The 15,325-nt window shown below is 46.6% G+C and overlaps 1 protein-coding gene across 5 annotated transcripts in view; it reads right to left on the bottom strand.

Annotated features, from left to right (window-relative positions):
* POPDC2 (popeye domain cAMP effector 2) overlaps positions 1–14,176 on the bottom strand; it is a 23,329-nt gene extending 9,153 nt beyond the window's left edge. For 2 of the 5 annotated variants that reach the window (XM_081833499.1, XM_081833500.1), the window contains exons 1-3: positions 13,109–14,175; positions 8,760–8,868; positions 3,125–3,515 (exon numbers count right to left, since the gene is read on the bottom strand). In XM_081833499.1, coding sequence (XP_081689625.1) covers positions 3,125–3,515; positions 8,760–8,868; positions 13,109–13,599 — 991 coding nt within the window. In that variant the 5' untranslated portion in view covers positions 13,600–14,175. Of the gene's footprint in view, positions 1–2,983; positions 3,516–8,759; positions 8,869–13,108 lie in introns of all 5 variants that reach the window. The other 3 variants (XM_081833484.1, XM_081833481.1, XM_081833490.1) reach the window with 3 other exon arrangements.
* Between the last annotated feature and the right edge of the window lie 1,149 nt (positions 14,177–15,325).

The raw sequence follows: 15,325 nt of genomic DNA, 5'->3' as shown, positions 1-15,325 counted from the left end.
AACACTAATCAAAACCTAATGATGTAATGTATGGTGATTAACATAACATAAAAAAAAAAAGAAAGAAAGAAATATAGACCAGAATAAAGCACCATAAAAAGCTAAAAAAAAAAAAAAAAAAGATGCACCGTCTTCCAAAGAGAGCTCTAATGGAAGCCCAGACTATTTTTAGCGGGTCTTGGTGTGAGGGACAAGCACTGTGTCATTGTGATGAAGCTGTGTCATTCTCAATGAGGCTGAACTCAGCTAGCTTCTTGCCTCTTATGTAAGTGCTGTGCCAGGATGAACAACACTGAGCTTATAATGCTGGTAACTGCAGGGCCAGGAATAGAGGGTGAGTTGTGCCCTGCATTATAAAGGACACAGTAGTAAATCGCTACCAATCACAAGGGACTATGCTTACTCATTAAAGGAATAGCCCTAGAAGGGGCCTGATGGCAAATTAAGTCAAACCAAGCACCCCAAAACACAAGTCCAGAAAACGATCTCTGGTTTAAAGTACCCCATGATCACAGACTGAATTGAAAGCCATCTGAAATTTGTACAACTTGACCAGGTTTTCAAGTTGCTCTCAAAATTCTGTGGTTTGGACGTAAATAATATGTTTTTTCCTTTCTATTACCTAAATAAACAAAACATTGAAAAACCTACTCTCTTTATATTGCCAGTACCACTACTTTAGAAAGGGAGTTATATGAGCAGTTTTCTCCTCTCGAGGTTCAGAAAAACCTGGATTTGAAAGGAGGTATTTTCATATGAGAATCTTAAGGGTGGAGGAGCTTTGAGACTGAGTGGTGACCTCCTTTCACATAGAACATCCGCACTTGTCATCACAGGGTAGAGGGTAGACTCTTCACAGGTGCAGCATGGAGGGAACTTCTAATCAAGCAGGACCCACCATTCAGCAAGCAGGACAGTCCCAAGTCAAAAGAGAAATAGTAGTAAAATATGGCAGAGGATTCTTGCTGAAAGACACTCGGATGTCCTGGGGGCCCGTGTCCATTATACTGCTGACTGTTTCTCTTTTCCTCTTCCGAACAACTCATCCATTGCCTTCTTACATAAATCCATTAAGACCTTTGGGGTCCAGCTGGTCCAACACACTCAAGCACAGAAAGTGAGGTTTGGAAAGGTCATGTGGTTTGCAAAAAGTAGCAGACCCAGACACGGAAACCAGGACTGCAGGCGCCCAGTCTGGCTCTCCTTCTGGTTTATCATGCTGTGCCTCCTAACGTCTGGGAAAACTCATGCAGGAAACGTGTAGCCACCTACAGCTGGGAATATTCACACCTTCACTCGAATGGTTTTATCTACAGGCAGAGGGAGAGGTACTAATCTTGGAAGAGTATGGGTTAAAGACCAAGATGAGGGTGCAGGGTAGTTTAGGGGAAAGAGCAAGGCAGGAAAGTGGGGAAAAAAAGGAAAAAAAGGTAATAGAGAAATACATGAATGATAAAAGTGGGGAAAATGTAAGGGACAAATATGGAGAGGAGAAATTACCTAAGAAAAAGAAAAGGACTTTTTCCTTCTCCTGAGCAGCAAATGCAGGCAACTAAGGACTGAGCAGAAGTCAGAAAGAGGGAAGAAAAAAGAGCAAATAGAACCAGGAAAAGAGAAGAAACCAGGAAAAACATGAGAACACCAAGAGCTACCTGGAGTGAAGAGTGTGTACAGGGGGGTAAGCGTGCTGGACAAAGAGAGGGATCCACAGAACGTGACCCATATGCATGGATGGGGGTGGACAAGTAGGACAGTGAGGATTAGCACAATGGGAAAGAGGTGATGAGAGTGCTCAGTGCAAATGGAGGAAGTCAACGAGTGATCTTGAGTCCTAGATAGATCCATGGAATTACTCCAGAATCAGCCCAACTATGGTTCTAGGGAGTGGTATTACAGGAGACGACAAATTCCATATCTATCAAACAAGACATCTAACCTCTTATCATTCACGTCCCCTGCCTCTGTCATCATTTACATAATTTGTTTTTACAAAATAGATAAACATTCACTCATTCACCTTGTGTACCCTGGAACCCTTCCTCCCTGGGCTAGTTTCTTCAAAAATTTGTCAGTGCTTCCCAAAGGATGATGGGTCTCGTGGGCCCCTGCATCACACACACACTTGGAAAGGCCTTCCCAACTGGCAACAGTGGGATTTTCCTCAGGAAAAGCCAAGCCTCCGCCATGGCCAGGTGGAGTCCCAGAGGAAAATGTCACAGCACTGTGAGAGCAACCAGGGGGAATGTGAAAGCAATTTCCCAGAACTACTCAGTATAGTCTTTCTTGTACATTCTCCTGAGCTGTGAGGGAAATCCTGCCCTTCCTGTTAGGTCCTCCCACGTTAGTGCCCATCCACCTCACACAGGTGTGGTTTGGGGGAAAGCCAGGCCATATGATTAGAGTAACAAAGCAGCACCCAGTCCTCTGCCTGAGTAAGCAAGGTACTCTCCACTGGGGAAGAGGAGAGCAAGGTGGGACATTTTCCTCCGGGGTGATCAGCCTATATCACATGCCTCTTTGAAATTTGTGATTTTAACAGAGCTAGCTGCCAACCCAAGCTAAAGAGTGACTGCTTTCTAGAGCTGCCTCTACGCTAGGAAGAACGGATAGGAATTAGAACCATGGCAGCATTTTTTCCCCTTTAAAACGCACGCCACAAATAAAATCCCCTTTAGCCCTAGCTATCTAAGGCCTTAACTCTTCACACAAACTTGCAAACAATTTCACAACCATTCACTTGCTCAAAATGTCAACCAGCCCACTTTCCAAAATGCAATCACACTTAATAAAAATGAGTTAAAAAAAAATCCCTCATGCCTTGCATGCACCTGGAATGAGTCGCTACTGCAAGGTTGGGTTAATGCCACTTTCTGGGAGTCCTCTGAGAGGACAGTCTCCATGAAAGAGTTTTTTTTGCCCTTACAAGCCGAGTTAAGGCCAACTGTTGGCAGGAAGGCGTGGCAGTTGCCTTCTGAGTACTTACACAGGATCCTGAGCCAGGTGGCTGGGCCCATGTTAGTTCTCCCTCACCTCATGTACTCCCCATCACTCCTATAATCCATGAACGATTCTGATCCCGACACCTCCTCAAAATCCTCCAGCACCAGACTGGTGGAGTCCTCACCCAGGACGCCGCTGTCAGGCCTGGACATCCTGGCCCGGGAAGGAGGTGCAGGGGGGCCGGCAGAAGCCGGAAGAGGAGAGCGAGGGGGTGTTTGCTGGGCGGATGAGGCCATGGCTGGTTCACGGGCTTCCTCATCATCCTTCTCCGACTCTGGCCCTGTATCGGAGGCCGCAGGCCCCAGGACGTGGTAGAGGCTGGGGAGGCGGATGTCGAAGCGCAGCCCAAACTTGGCAAAGAGCTTGTCATTGAGAGCGTAGAGCTTCTCTGAGATGTCATAGCCCAGCAGGGCCGAGAAGAGGTGGGAAATGTATCGCTCTTTGGTCAAAAGAAGGTGGAGACTTTTCCGGGGCCAGGAAATGTAGCTACACGGGGTCTCGGCAGTCAGAGTGACCTGAGAGGGGTCCAGAGAAGAGAGTGAAGGTTTAAATTAGACTAAACGCCCATGCTTAGCACAGAGAAATATACAGTTACTCAACAAACGGCTGCACTTTTGTTGAAGAAATTGTGGGAGCACCCACCCTGGCCTCGCCTGGAGGAGGTCCAGTGAATGACTTTTACTTGTGTCCTCTGATATGGAGGGTGTCCTTGTCAGCAGCCCTGGGTCCAGCCATCCACTCACTGGGCCTTCACCCCCTTGGAGCCTCAGCTTCCACGCCCAGTCTCCTCAGCTGTCACATTCTGTGGTCCCGTGGCTGATACCGTTAACAGCTAAGGGAGGTTCTGAGTCTGTTATGATCTCGTGAGAGAGTCGGGGCCCCCTACTGCCCTGAAGATAGGCTGGCGTGCTGATGACTGTTTTGAGAATAAAGAAGGAGAATATATTGCAGGAGGGATTAAGGACGAGTTGGAAAGCAATTCAGTTAGAGAAGAGCTTCTGATTAGGCATGCCAAGCTGCATCAAGTGGCAGAATGTTGGCCTGGAATTCAGGCCCAGGGAGCTGCTCTTGACGTGGCCACGACAAGTAACCAAAGAGATCCGATGGCTAAAGTCAGAAGAAGGGCAGGAAGGAAGAGGAGCTCTTAAGAGCACAAAGTCGAGGGCACCCCACTCTCCATTTATTTAGCCACGTAGGGATTTCTGAGCATTCACTGTGGGCCCACGACGCAAAGCTAAATTGCACTTGCAGGGTAGGAAATGTGTGCCTGGCACGTAGCAGGTGCTTAATAAATCCTTATTAAACCAATGAGGAGTGGTAAAGCTAGGCTTAAACTAGAATAGCTTAACTAGGATAGTAAAGGAATAGGGTGTAGAATCACACAATTTTTTATAATCAGATTGGCCACAATACTTTATTTATTTAAAAAAATTTTTAAAGATTTTATTTATTTATTTGAGAGAGAGAGCATGGGGGGGCAGGGGCAGAAGGAGAGGGAGAAGCAGGCTCCCCACTGAGCAGGGAGCCCGACACTGGGCTCAAACCCAGGACCCCAGAAGCATGACCTGAGGTGAAGGAGATGCTTAACTCCCTGAGCCTCCCAGGTGCCGCATGGCCCCAATACTTTAGAAATGAGAAGGCCAGCAGGGCTCATGATGAAGATTTGTGAATGAGGACAGCGGAGATGATAATGACGATGACAGCAGCTAACATTTATTAGGAGGTGACCGTGCGCCAGGCATTGTGTTCAATTCTTCATGTGGATTTTCTAAGGGTAGGGTTGACTTCCAACCATCCTTTATTAGGGATCTCCTATAATCCTTTTAATTCCTGCATTGTGTCCCAGAGCTCCCACTACCCTCCTCTCCTCTCCCCTTCTGCAGTACCCTGTGTCCACTTGCTTCACTCACTTCCTCCCCTCTGCTTCTCGCCCCCTAATCCCCAGCACTGAAGTCAGGCCCCGAAATTACCTCATCAAGCCTGGGAGCTGGCTTCAAGGTCCAGCTTTACCCCTTTACCAGCTGTGTGGCATCCGACAAATTACTTAGTGCCTCCGAGCATGCTGCCTCAGGAGAGAAAATGCTGAAAGTAGTACCCACAATCTGCCCCTTCCTAGCAGTTGAGCAAGGAGCTGTCGCTATTTGCCGGCGCCCATGCTGGAGGTGCGCTAACAGTTCCCAAACAAGAAATCAGAGTCCGGACCCTGAAGGGGGTGAGTGTTAGAGTCACTCTGGACGTGACCAGCGTCCTTGACGTCAAACACAAAGACCATGGGCATGCTTATGAACATGATCTTACTTCCTTCCATCTTAAAATAAATCAAAATCCTCTTTCTCCAGCTCGCTTCTTTGGCTAACTACCACCTCATTAGTTTACTCCCCTTCTCAGCAACATTCCAGAAAAAGAGTAGCCTGTATTTGCTGTCTCCAGCTCCTCTCCTCTCACTGTCTCTGAAACCAGCAAGGCTTTGTCCCTTGCAGTCCACACCCACTGCTCCTGGTAAGGTCACCAGTGACCTCTACGATGGCGTGGGGCATCAGTTTTCCTGGTCAACCCTGCTGAAGCTCCCTCCTCTTTGATGCGCTTTCTCTGCGTGGCTCACAGGGTGTCTGGCTCTCTTGAAACAATCTCCTGGCAGATCCTCTGAGACTTCCTTTTGATCTCTAGCTCCTACACACTAGAGTATCCTAGGGTTGGTCCATTCTTAAACACTTTCTCTCTCTAAACACACTCACTCAGTGATCTCATCCAATCCAATGGCTTTAAATATCATCTGTATGCCAAAACTCCCAAATCTGTATCTCAGGCTCAGACTTCATTCCTTAATTCTAGACTCAAATATTCAACTGCTAGTGCAGCATCTCCATTGAAATGTCCATAGATGACACAAATCTATTATATCCAAAAGTGAACTTCCTCTCTTCCCACCTAACTGATTCTGCTTGTAGGCTCCCTTGTTCCAGTTGATAGGAGCTCCATCTTTCCAGTTGCTCAGACCAAAAGCCTTAGAGTCTTCCTTGATCCTCTTTCTCTCACACACACTACACCGAATGCATTAGGAAATCCTTTTGGCTCTCTTTAGAAGATTTATGCACCGACCCTACATGATGTGGTTCCTCATCCTGTCTTTGACTTCCTCTCCTGCTATTCTCTCCCTGTCCTCTCTCTGTTCCAGGCCTCCTTTCTGCACCTCAAACATGCTAGTCCTTCCCACCACAGGGCCTTTGCACTGGCTCTTCCCTCTGTCTAATATGCTCTGCCCTCAGCTTCTCAGAGCTCACACTGTCACCTCCCTCAGGTCTTTGCTCAAATGTCACCTGCTCAACAAAAGACTTCTATGACCACCCAATTTAAAATGGCAACTAGACCTCTCTTATACCACTCTACTTTTTTTTTTTTACTAGCCCTCATTATCTTTTAACATATTACATAATTATTCATTATGTCTATGGCTTATTTTTTATCTCCCTTACTAGAATGCAAATTGCACGAAGGCAAGGAACTTCTTCTGTACTGTTCACTGATACATCCCAAGCACCTTTAACAGTGCCTGGTATATAATAAATGCTCAGTAAACATTACTGCAGTGAATGAATGAGTCAGGTAAAGACCACAAATCTTACATGCTGCAAAACAACCGAATGTCACTTTCTCAGGTTCTGTATAAAGTCCTTCCTCAAAGGTCTTCAGGAAGGCTGCTTATTGCTTGGTTCCATATATTATGCATATGTCTGTAATAAAGTTTTGACAACCTTTTTCTCTAATTCTCATTTCAGAGGCTGGTTAAATGGATTAAATGAAATAACATATGGAAAGAGGGCTCGGGTCCAGTAAGACACATGTAAACTGGGGAAATAATGATGATTTCTGTGTGACACCTTCTATGCTATGCTCTTGGTGACCAACAAGAGGGCACAGTGCTGAATAGTCAGTAAGTTCTTATTTAATTGGATTGCTGAGAGGTGTGATGGAACATTGATTCATTTGTGGTAAACACAATGAGAATTATGCTTCAGTCACTGTGGATTGCCCTATTAGTCTGCAAAGACTGTAATTGCAAAAGGCAAGGACAGGATGAACTATAACTCAGGACAATGCCTGACATTTGCAAAGAGGAAATGGGACTTTACACAGCCAATAACGAACGTGTGGATCTCATTGCTCCCAAAGGAGGTGCGCACTAAAAATAAAAATGGGAGGAATATGACGGTAGCTACATTCCAGACTGAGAGGCCATCCGGGGTTATAGCCTCTCCTTTCAAGCAGAGCTTAGGGGAGGACACCCGGCTTATCCCCCACCTGTTCCTCGGTGTCAGTGTCAGAAACAGAGGCTGGTCTGGCTGGCTCAGGACCTGACTCGGCCCTCCTGGAGGTTCTTAGGGGCCTGAAGGAGTTCTCATAGAAGGCTGTTGGACTGGTTGGAGAGGGTGGGGGTGTGTGTGGTGGGAAAGGAACTTGATCAGTGGAGGCCTAGGGCTGGTGGCCCAGCAGTGGGATCGGGATTACCCCTCAGGGTCTGTCCTCATAGAGCCAGGAGTCAGGCTGGGGCAGAAATAGGCCCAGCCAGGTGGTCCTGCCTGGCATGTGTCTATTCTGGGGTTAGTTCCTATGCTGGCTTGAGGGACTCCCCAATAGAAGTGGTAAAAGTCACATAGAACCCAGTACTAGCGAACTATCTGAACAGGGGAGTCCCTATGATAGGGTGTGTGTGTGTGTGTGTACTCGAGTGGAGTACACACACACACACACACACACACACACCCTATCATAGGGACTCCCCTGTCCAGATAGTTTAAAAAAGAAGAGTAATAGTTGAGCCAGGCAACTTCACTTTGTCACTTTCTAGATGAAGACCTTGGGCAAATTGCTTGATTTTTTGGAACCTCAATGTCCTTACCTGTTAAATGGGATAATAATAATATCCACCCCAGAGGGTTGTTGTGAGAATCAATAAGGCAATATAATATTTAGTGCCTGACGCATAGTAGCCATTCAGTAAGGGAGAGCTACAAAGCAAGGAACCAAGTTTTGAAGGAGTGGCAGAGAAGAGAGCAGGGCCAAGCAGCCAGGCCCCCACCGTGGAGCATGGCAGTGACTGCCTCATAGAGTTCCCTGAGACACCAGCTGCCCACTGCCAATCCAGGTCAGCAAACCTTTACTGAACACCTACTGTGTTCAGGGTACTGTCCTTTGGAGTCTGGGAATAGAGGGAAGAGGAAGCCCAGATTTCTACCTCAAAGAGTCAGGAAAGGAAACCAAATCGTTAGAGCAGAGAGCAATCTGCGCCCCGGTCAGCATAAGTAAAAGGAATAGAAAGTCACACAGACAGAAACCTGAAGCTGTGGGGATTAGAAGCCGATGAGGTCAGTCTGGGCAGGCTTCAGAGGAAGTAAGCTGCCATGGCCTCGTTTGGGAGGGCGGAAATGTATTTCAGAGAGAAGGTAGGGTAGGGGCCAAGCATGGCCACTGCAAAACAGTGGGATGTGTTTAGAGAGTGTGGGTTTTTATGTTGTGGTCAGGGGGTCTTCCCGAGTTTTTGGCCTCGGAGTGACATGGCCTCTCAGGGGTTAGCACCTCCCTGCCTCCATCCCCTGCCGGCAGCCCAGGCCCTCCTTCCACAGAAGGAGAGCGCTCCCACCCCTAGCATCACATTGGCAGTGGTTCAGAGAAGAGATGTGGGTGGGGAAAGCTGGAGGGGGGCATATTCCTGGGTCACAGTGGGACAGGGTGGGCCAGAGCTGCCACAGGCTCTGGATTACCTGGAACACTCCCTCCTCCGAAGGCTGCAGCGATTCCCACTCAGGAGAGTCCATGAACTGGTAAGGGAAGATGTAGTGCAGAAACTGCCCATCCTGGCTCACACGAACCCTGGCAAAGGGAGAGAAGAGACTGTGTGGGAAAAGGAAAGTGGCCACCCAAACCCTCTTCAGTTGAAATTACGTATTTAGAAATGGAAAATGGTTAGGATCCAATATGGGCTTTTTCCTCTTTCCCCTGGAAAACTCAGAGTTTCAGCTTCAACCTCTCTCTAACACTGAGTTATACCAGGAAAGGAGGTGTCTCTAGCAAACAAAGGGGGGGCAGATAAAGAGATCTCTGAGGTACACTCTGTCCATCAGGAAGGAGCTATTGTTCTATTTTTTTTTTCCCCTGGAGCTTTACTGGCTAAATACACATGTATGGAATACCTCCTGTGTTCCTGGAGGTCTGGGAAAGCAGAGATGGGTATGATCTGATCCTTGCCTTTAAGGATTTCACAATTTAGTGGAAATCCCAGACGTGTAAATCAGTGTGTGCCCTTGTGGAACCGGAGACTAGAGGAGGGAGAGAGATTAGTTCTCTTCAAATGGCAGACTTCTCAGAGATGACATTTGAGCTGACTTTTGAAAAATGAATAGGATGCTGAGAAGCCACTGAGGATGGGGATAGATGATGGTGTGGTAGTCTGTCTTCCCCTATCTGCTCTTTCCTTTCCTCCACAGTACTAGAGTTTTAGCTGGGATTGTGGCTGATCAGCTAGAGCGCATTTCCCTACCTCCCTTGCAGCTAGGTATAGCCACGTGATTAAGTTCTGGCCAAATGGGATATTAGCGCTCCAAATCTTGCTCCTAATGAATGGCTGCATATATGCATGCATACAAACTACCACGACCATCACCAATTAATAAGCTATTGCCTTTTGTCTGACAACTTAAGATGGAAGACAGAAGGGGATGTAGCTCTCACACCAAGCCAAGGATGTGGTGTCAGCCCATAGTCTCCAATGGCAGAAACACAGGTGCTCCTACAAGACCAGGTGATATATAGAGATAGCCGGGCAAAACTTCCCTGAGTAATAAAAGATACAAGAGAAAATGAAGTGCCATGCTCTCCTACCTCAGGGTCTCCACATAGTCTGTCCCCTCTAGCTGGACCTCTTCCCAATCTCCACCATCTCCTCAGATCTCAGCTTAAACATTCCTTCTTCCAAGAAGTTTTGTTGACCTCCCCAGAAAAGTTAGCTCCACCAGGTACATGCTCTGACTGCACTTTGCATTTTTCCTTGGAAACATCATGTCTATGATTCGCCACTATGTCAGGCATTATTGATTTTCTTGATAGACAGTAAGAACAGTATTTTTCATATTTTAACACTGGATCCTTAGTCCCTAGTGCTTTTAATAAATATTTTTGAAGGGGAAAAGTAAGAAAAGAAGGTAGGAATGGAGGGAGAAAGGAGAGAAGAAAGGAACAGATTGAATTGATTGTGTGAACTCACTTGTGTCAGCATAAAACGGGACTAACATCTCAAGGAAGAGCTTCTCGAATACAGGAAGAGAGATAGCAGGAGAGAACAAAGCTGCTGCTGGATACACCAGACCCTCTTACCAGATCCTCAGGCAAGGGATCTGACCACTTGAGCAAACTACGAGGAGTGTCATCATTTAAAGTATAACATCTAATGAGCCCACATGGCTCCCTGAAGCCATTTAAATTGGTATATTTTGACCTTTATCATTTAAGTCTCTTCTTCCTTCTTGATCCCCTGGATGACAGGTATTGCCTCCCACATGAAGAGCTTAGACAGTTAGTTCTAGGAGGCTGTGCATGAGAGAATTCTGTAGGAGAGAAACTCACCAACAGTAAGCCCAGCTTAACAATGTGACAAAGCTTGGGGAAGTCACTTGGCCTTTCTGAGTCTTAAAAGGGACTGGTTGCATATATTAAAACAGAACAGAAAGGGCATCTGAGGTTTCAGCAAAGGGCTCCAGATGAGAGCCTGCACGTGATATGGGGGAGGTCCGCCCAAGAAGTCCCTACTTCCTGGCACAGCGTTCTTGTACACCTTTGAGGTGTTGGGTACCTCAACTGCCACCAGCCCAAGGTAAAATGATTCTCCTTTAAAACTGGAGCCTGGTCGGGCGCCTGGGTGGCTCAGTTGGTTAAGTGATTGCCTTCGGCTCAGGTCATGATCCTGGAGTCCCTGGATCGAGTCCCGCATCGGGCTCCCTGCTCAGCAGGGAGTCTGCTTCTCCCTCTGACCCTCCCCCCTCTCATGTGCTCTCTCTCATTCTCTCTCTCTCAAATAAATAAATAAAATCTTTAAAAAAATAAAATAAAATAAAATAAAACTGGAGCCTGGTCACAGACAGGAAGCCTCTTCTCCCAGCTCCAACTTAGCAAAATTGAGACAGGATGACATGGAAAGATAATAAATAAAATTCTTACTCCAAACCTTGAAAAGCAAGAAAAAAACCTGTCTAATTTCTGACTCAGGTTTTTGATGCTAAGTATACTAGGAAAAGCCACACTGAAGGGGCAAGCCCACCTCTCCCCGTCACAGGGAAGGGGTCTTCTACAAATTCATGGTAAATTCATCATATTAAAAATAGATTAAAAATATCATATAATAATCATACACCATACAAGTGCTGCGGGCTTTCTCCCACCTGTCTCAGCTCCCTCCTCTGAACAGAAGAGCTATGGGCAGCAAATAACATCCTGGATCTCCTGAAGGAGAACATTTCTTAAATTGTCTTTATTTTAAAGATTTTTATTTATTTATTTGTCAGAGAGAGAGAGCACAAGCAGGGGGAGCGGCAGGCAGAGCAAGAGGGAGAAGCAGGCTCCCCGCTGAGCAGGGAGCCCGATGCGGGGACTCCATCCTTGGACCCTGGAATCATGACCTGAACCTTAATCGACTGAGCCACCTGGGCATCCCAGATTGTCTTTATTTGAAGCATGGAACTGTAGGCGGCAAACATTTTGGCAACAGTCATAATGTACTTCTGTTTACACATGTATTTCTTTACAAATCATTCCATTTGTTTACACTTCAATTTATTCATAAATGAAATGAAATGTCTCCCCACAAAAATCTCATAGATCATTCAACCCAGGACTCTGAGTCCAAACAAAATCTCACGTATACCTAACGCTTTTGATTCTACACAGTAGTACAGAAATGCGTGTTATTACTACCAGTAGTCATTGTGGTACCATCATCATTCTGAAACTCTTTTTCCCCTTTTTTTCCCCACCTTGGAATCAAGCCTGCTGATAAGATTACGATCTTACCTTTTCTATCAACTTCTCCTGGTCTCAAAAAGCAGGGAAGGAAACTGAGAAAATAGCTTTTGAAGTACTTTGCTTGCTTTCCATGGAGGCAGCCCAAGTGTACCAGGTTACATAGTTTACTGTTTGAGGCTCAGCCCCACATAGAAGTCCCACTAGGGCAATATTTCAAAGATTCCACAACCGCCTCCCAAATGTACAGCATGGAGCCCCGTGGTATTTGTTCAGAAGATGTCAGCCAATGGCCAACACTCATGTATAGGCTGATTGGGCATACACTAATCCTGACTAAAACCACTTCTGCTAATTTCTGCTGTCACCCGTCCTAAGAGGAATCAGCCAGGTATCTCTACCAAATCCTCAATGAGACATGTATGGGCATCACTACTCTTCCTTCACTGTGTGGTCTTCTTGGTACTTGATCACTGGTTTGTAAGAATCTCAATAGAACAAATAGGAATGGAAAAGTGGACAAGGAATATTCCCTCTCCCCACCTCGTTGTATACCAAATGGCTTTCCCACAGAGTCTATATAGGATATCCTCAACATAATTGGGGCTCTTTCCTTGATGCCCTGGCAAGATATAGGCACTATTCCCTGCACATAGTCAGCACTTAGGAAATACTGAATACATATGGAAGGAACAAATCAACCTTATTGAAATGTTCACTTTTTCAAAGCTTACAGAGATATTGTGGCAGCTTAAGCATGACCTGCCGATGTGTATAATGCGTGTGTGTGTATGTGTGTGTGTGCATGTGTGTGGTCATTTTAGACCCAGGCTCAAGAAACACTCACCCCACACCTCCTAGCACCAAGCGCACACACAGTCCTTCCTGCCAACCGAGAAGCTATCTCATGATCTTGTTTCCTCTTGGAAAATGCTAAGAAAGAGGAACCAAACCCATGCTTAGAAAAAAAATCTGTTTTTGTTTGTTTGACTTGCCACATCCTTCCCTCAATGGAAGGGGCCTCAGAATGGAAAGGGACACACTAGGAAACGAGAAGCATGGGCAGAGGGAGGAAATGCTGAGCCGTGACGGAGTAGCTTACCGGCCAGAGAGTAGCAGGGACAGGCGGTCGATGGGTGTCTCGCCCTCCACAGCATAAGTCTGCTCAGTGGCCAGAGTCAAGACCTGCTCCTCACAGCAGTGAACAATCTCCTTGTACACCTGCAGAGGCACCTGCAGGGGTAGACACAGTGTCTTGTAGAGGACTTCGAACTCCTCAGGGAGGGTGTTCCTGCGCAGGCGGTAGATCAGGTAAGCCAGCTGGAGCAGGCAGGCCATTGCCAGCAGGAAGCTCCAGAGGATAATGTCCAGGCCGCAAGCATCAAACCAGCCCCACATCACACAGCACACGTAGCCCGTGCCCAGGAAGCCAAAGAGGTAGAAGCATCCATACACCCCGCTGCCCCCCATGAAGCCCAGGAGCAACAAGCAGTTGGCCAGATGGTAGACGGCCCCTTCCAGATCCCGCTTCCAGCCAGCGCACACGGGGCCCTGCCAGAGAAGCTGGCTCACGGCCTGGCTGTTAGCACTCATCTTCGGGGTGTCTCAAAGCCTTGCCGGGGCTCTAAGACTGTCCCCACATAGGAAATTCAAAAACTGGATTAGTCTGTCCTCCCAGGAGGTCTCCTCACGTCCGGCTTCTCGCCACCAACTCCACCTTTCCTGAGAGGAATGCCTCCAGGAGCTTTGGGAATAAATGGCAGAGCATAGCACACTTCATGGAGGATTTTTAAACTTGTTTTCCCCTCTCTGTTTCTTTCAGCAAGGCTCTGGCCCTCTCCGCAGAGCCCTGGCGAGCTTCCTTGGCTCCAGGTTTCTTAGGACAGTCTTCACATTTGGCTCTCAGCAGCAAACCTAAATTGTCCCGAGGCAAAGCTAGGACTCTGGGGCTGAAAACTTTAGCTATGAGGGATAAAGTGGCCACATCCTGCTCTCAGTTGTCCCCACCAGAATGAGGAGAGCCCAGCACGGGATGCACACTTGTGTTCCATTTGGAATGCGTCTCTCTTGGCACCGGAAGAAAGGGTGACCCCAGATGCATACCATGTTTGGAATTGGAATCCAAGAGGTACTGGCAGTGAGAAAAAACAGACCAGGCACACAGGCAGGCTGGCAGGGCACTTAACATATCTCCCCAGAGGACAAGACCTCGGGAGCCAGGGAGGCAGGCGGGGAGAACAAAGGAAAAGTGAGCGCAGAATTTACCACAGTGCCTCAGGCAGGATACTGTTCAGAGTGCCTGTGGGGAGGGCTAGGGGCTCTCCTGGGGTAGGAGGACATATCAAAGTAGGAAAGTAGGGGACTATTATAAGAAAAAATCCTAACAGTGAGAACTGGAAAACCCCTCAGAGCCTTTATTAGGTCACATTATAAACATCACTAGGCATTTATTTGACATACATTAAACAAAAATGACTATGCAAAGCAGCTCTTTGAATTCTAAGCTGAATTTCTCCTGCTTATGTCTGGATCTAATAATAGTTAATACAATGGTAATACATTACTCAGACCATCACTCTACCCATTATTTGCAAAATATAATAACTGCCACCTATTAAATACCTACCAAGGGCCAGACCATGATTAGGTATTTTACACACATATTATTTAGTCATCACACAACCCTTCCAAATAAGTATTGTCTTTCTTCTAGATCTGAAGGAAACTGAGGCTCACAGAGGTAACAAGTTCCCATAGGCAGTTAAGTGGTCCAGCCAGGATTTGATCTCAAGTCGGACTCACTGCTGTGTGCCAAGTAGTTTGCACAGTAAGTGGAAACAGACTAGATCCATGACTCCCAACCCCACACGCTGCCCCCTCCCGGAAGTCTGATGATGTCTAAGGAACTTCTGGATGAACCTGGCATCTATTTTGGGTCATCAGAAAATAAATCTGGAATATGCAAACATTAAGACATGTCCCTCCGGCTTCCAAATGACTCCTTGATTTTTTCCCTTGCTGCTAGTTAATATTTATGATCAGTGTTCCTATTGCCCCTGAGATGGGGGGACAGGTACTCAGTAAACCATCTAGAACTATTTGAATACTCAATCCATAGGGACTTTTATTATACTGCTGATAACCTAACTAAAATTAGTGAGAAATCAGAAATTGGCAAATATGCTGAGGAGTAGAAGTTTCAATTCAACAAATATTTACTGCTGCTTACTATGAGCCAAGCACTTAGAGAATCAGATTCCTAAGAGCTTTCACTCTATCAAGGGAAAGATACTTCAAAAAACAATGGCAATTCAGTGTG

Source organism: Leptonychotes weddellii, chromosome 1, assembly GCF_054177405.1.
Source record: "Leptonychotes weddellii isolate Sample4059 chromosome 1, ASM5417740v2, whole genome shotgun sequence".
In the NCBI taxonomy this organism is placed as follows: Eukaryota; Metazoa; Chordata; class Mammalia; order Carnivora; family Phocidae; genus Leptonychotes; species Leptonychotes weddellii.
This window is presented reverse-complemented; position numbering and strand designations above follow the sequence as displayed.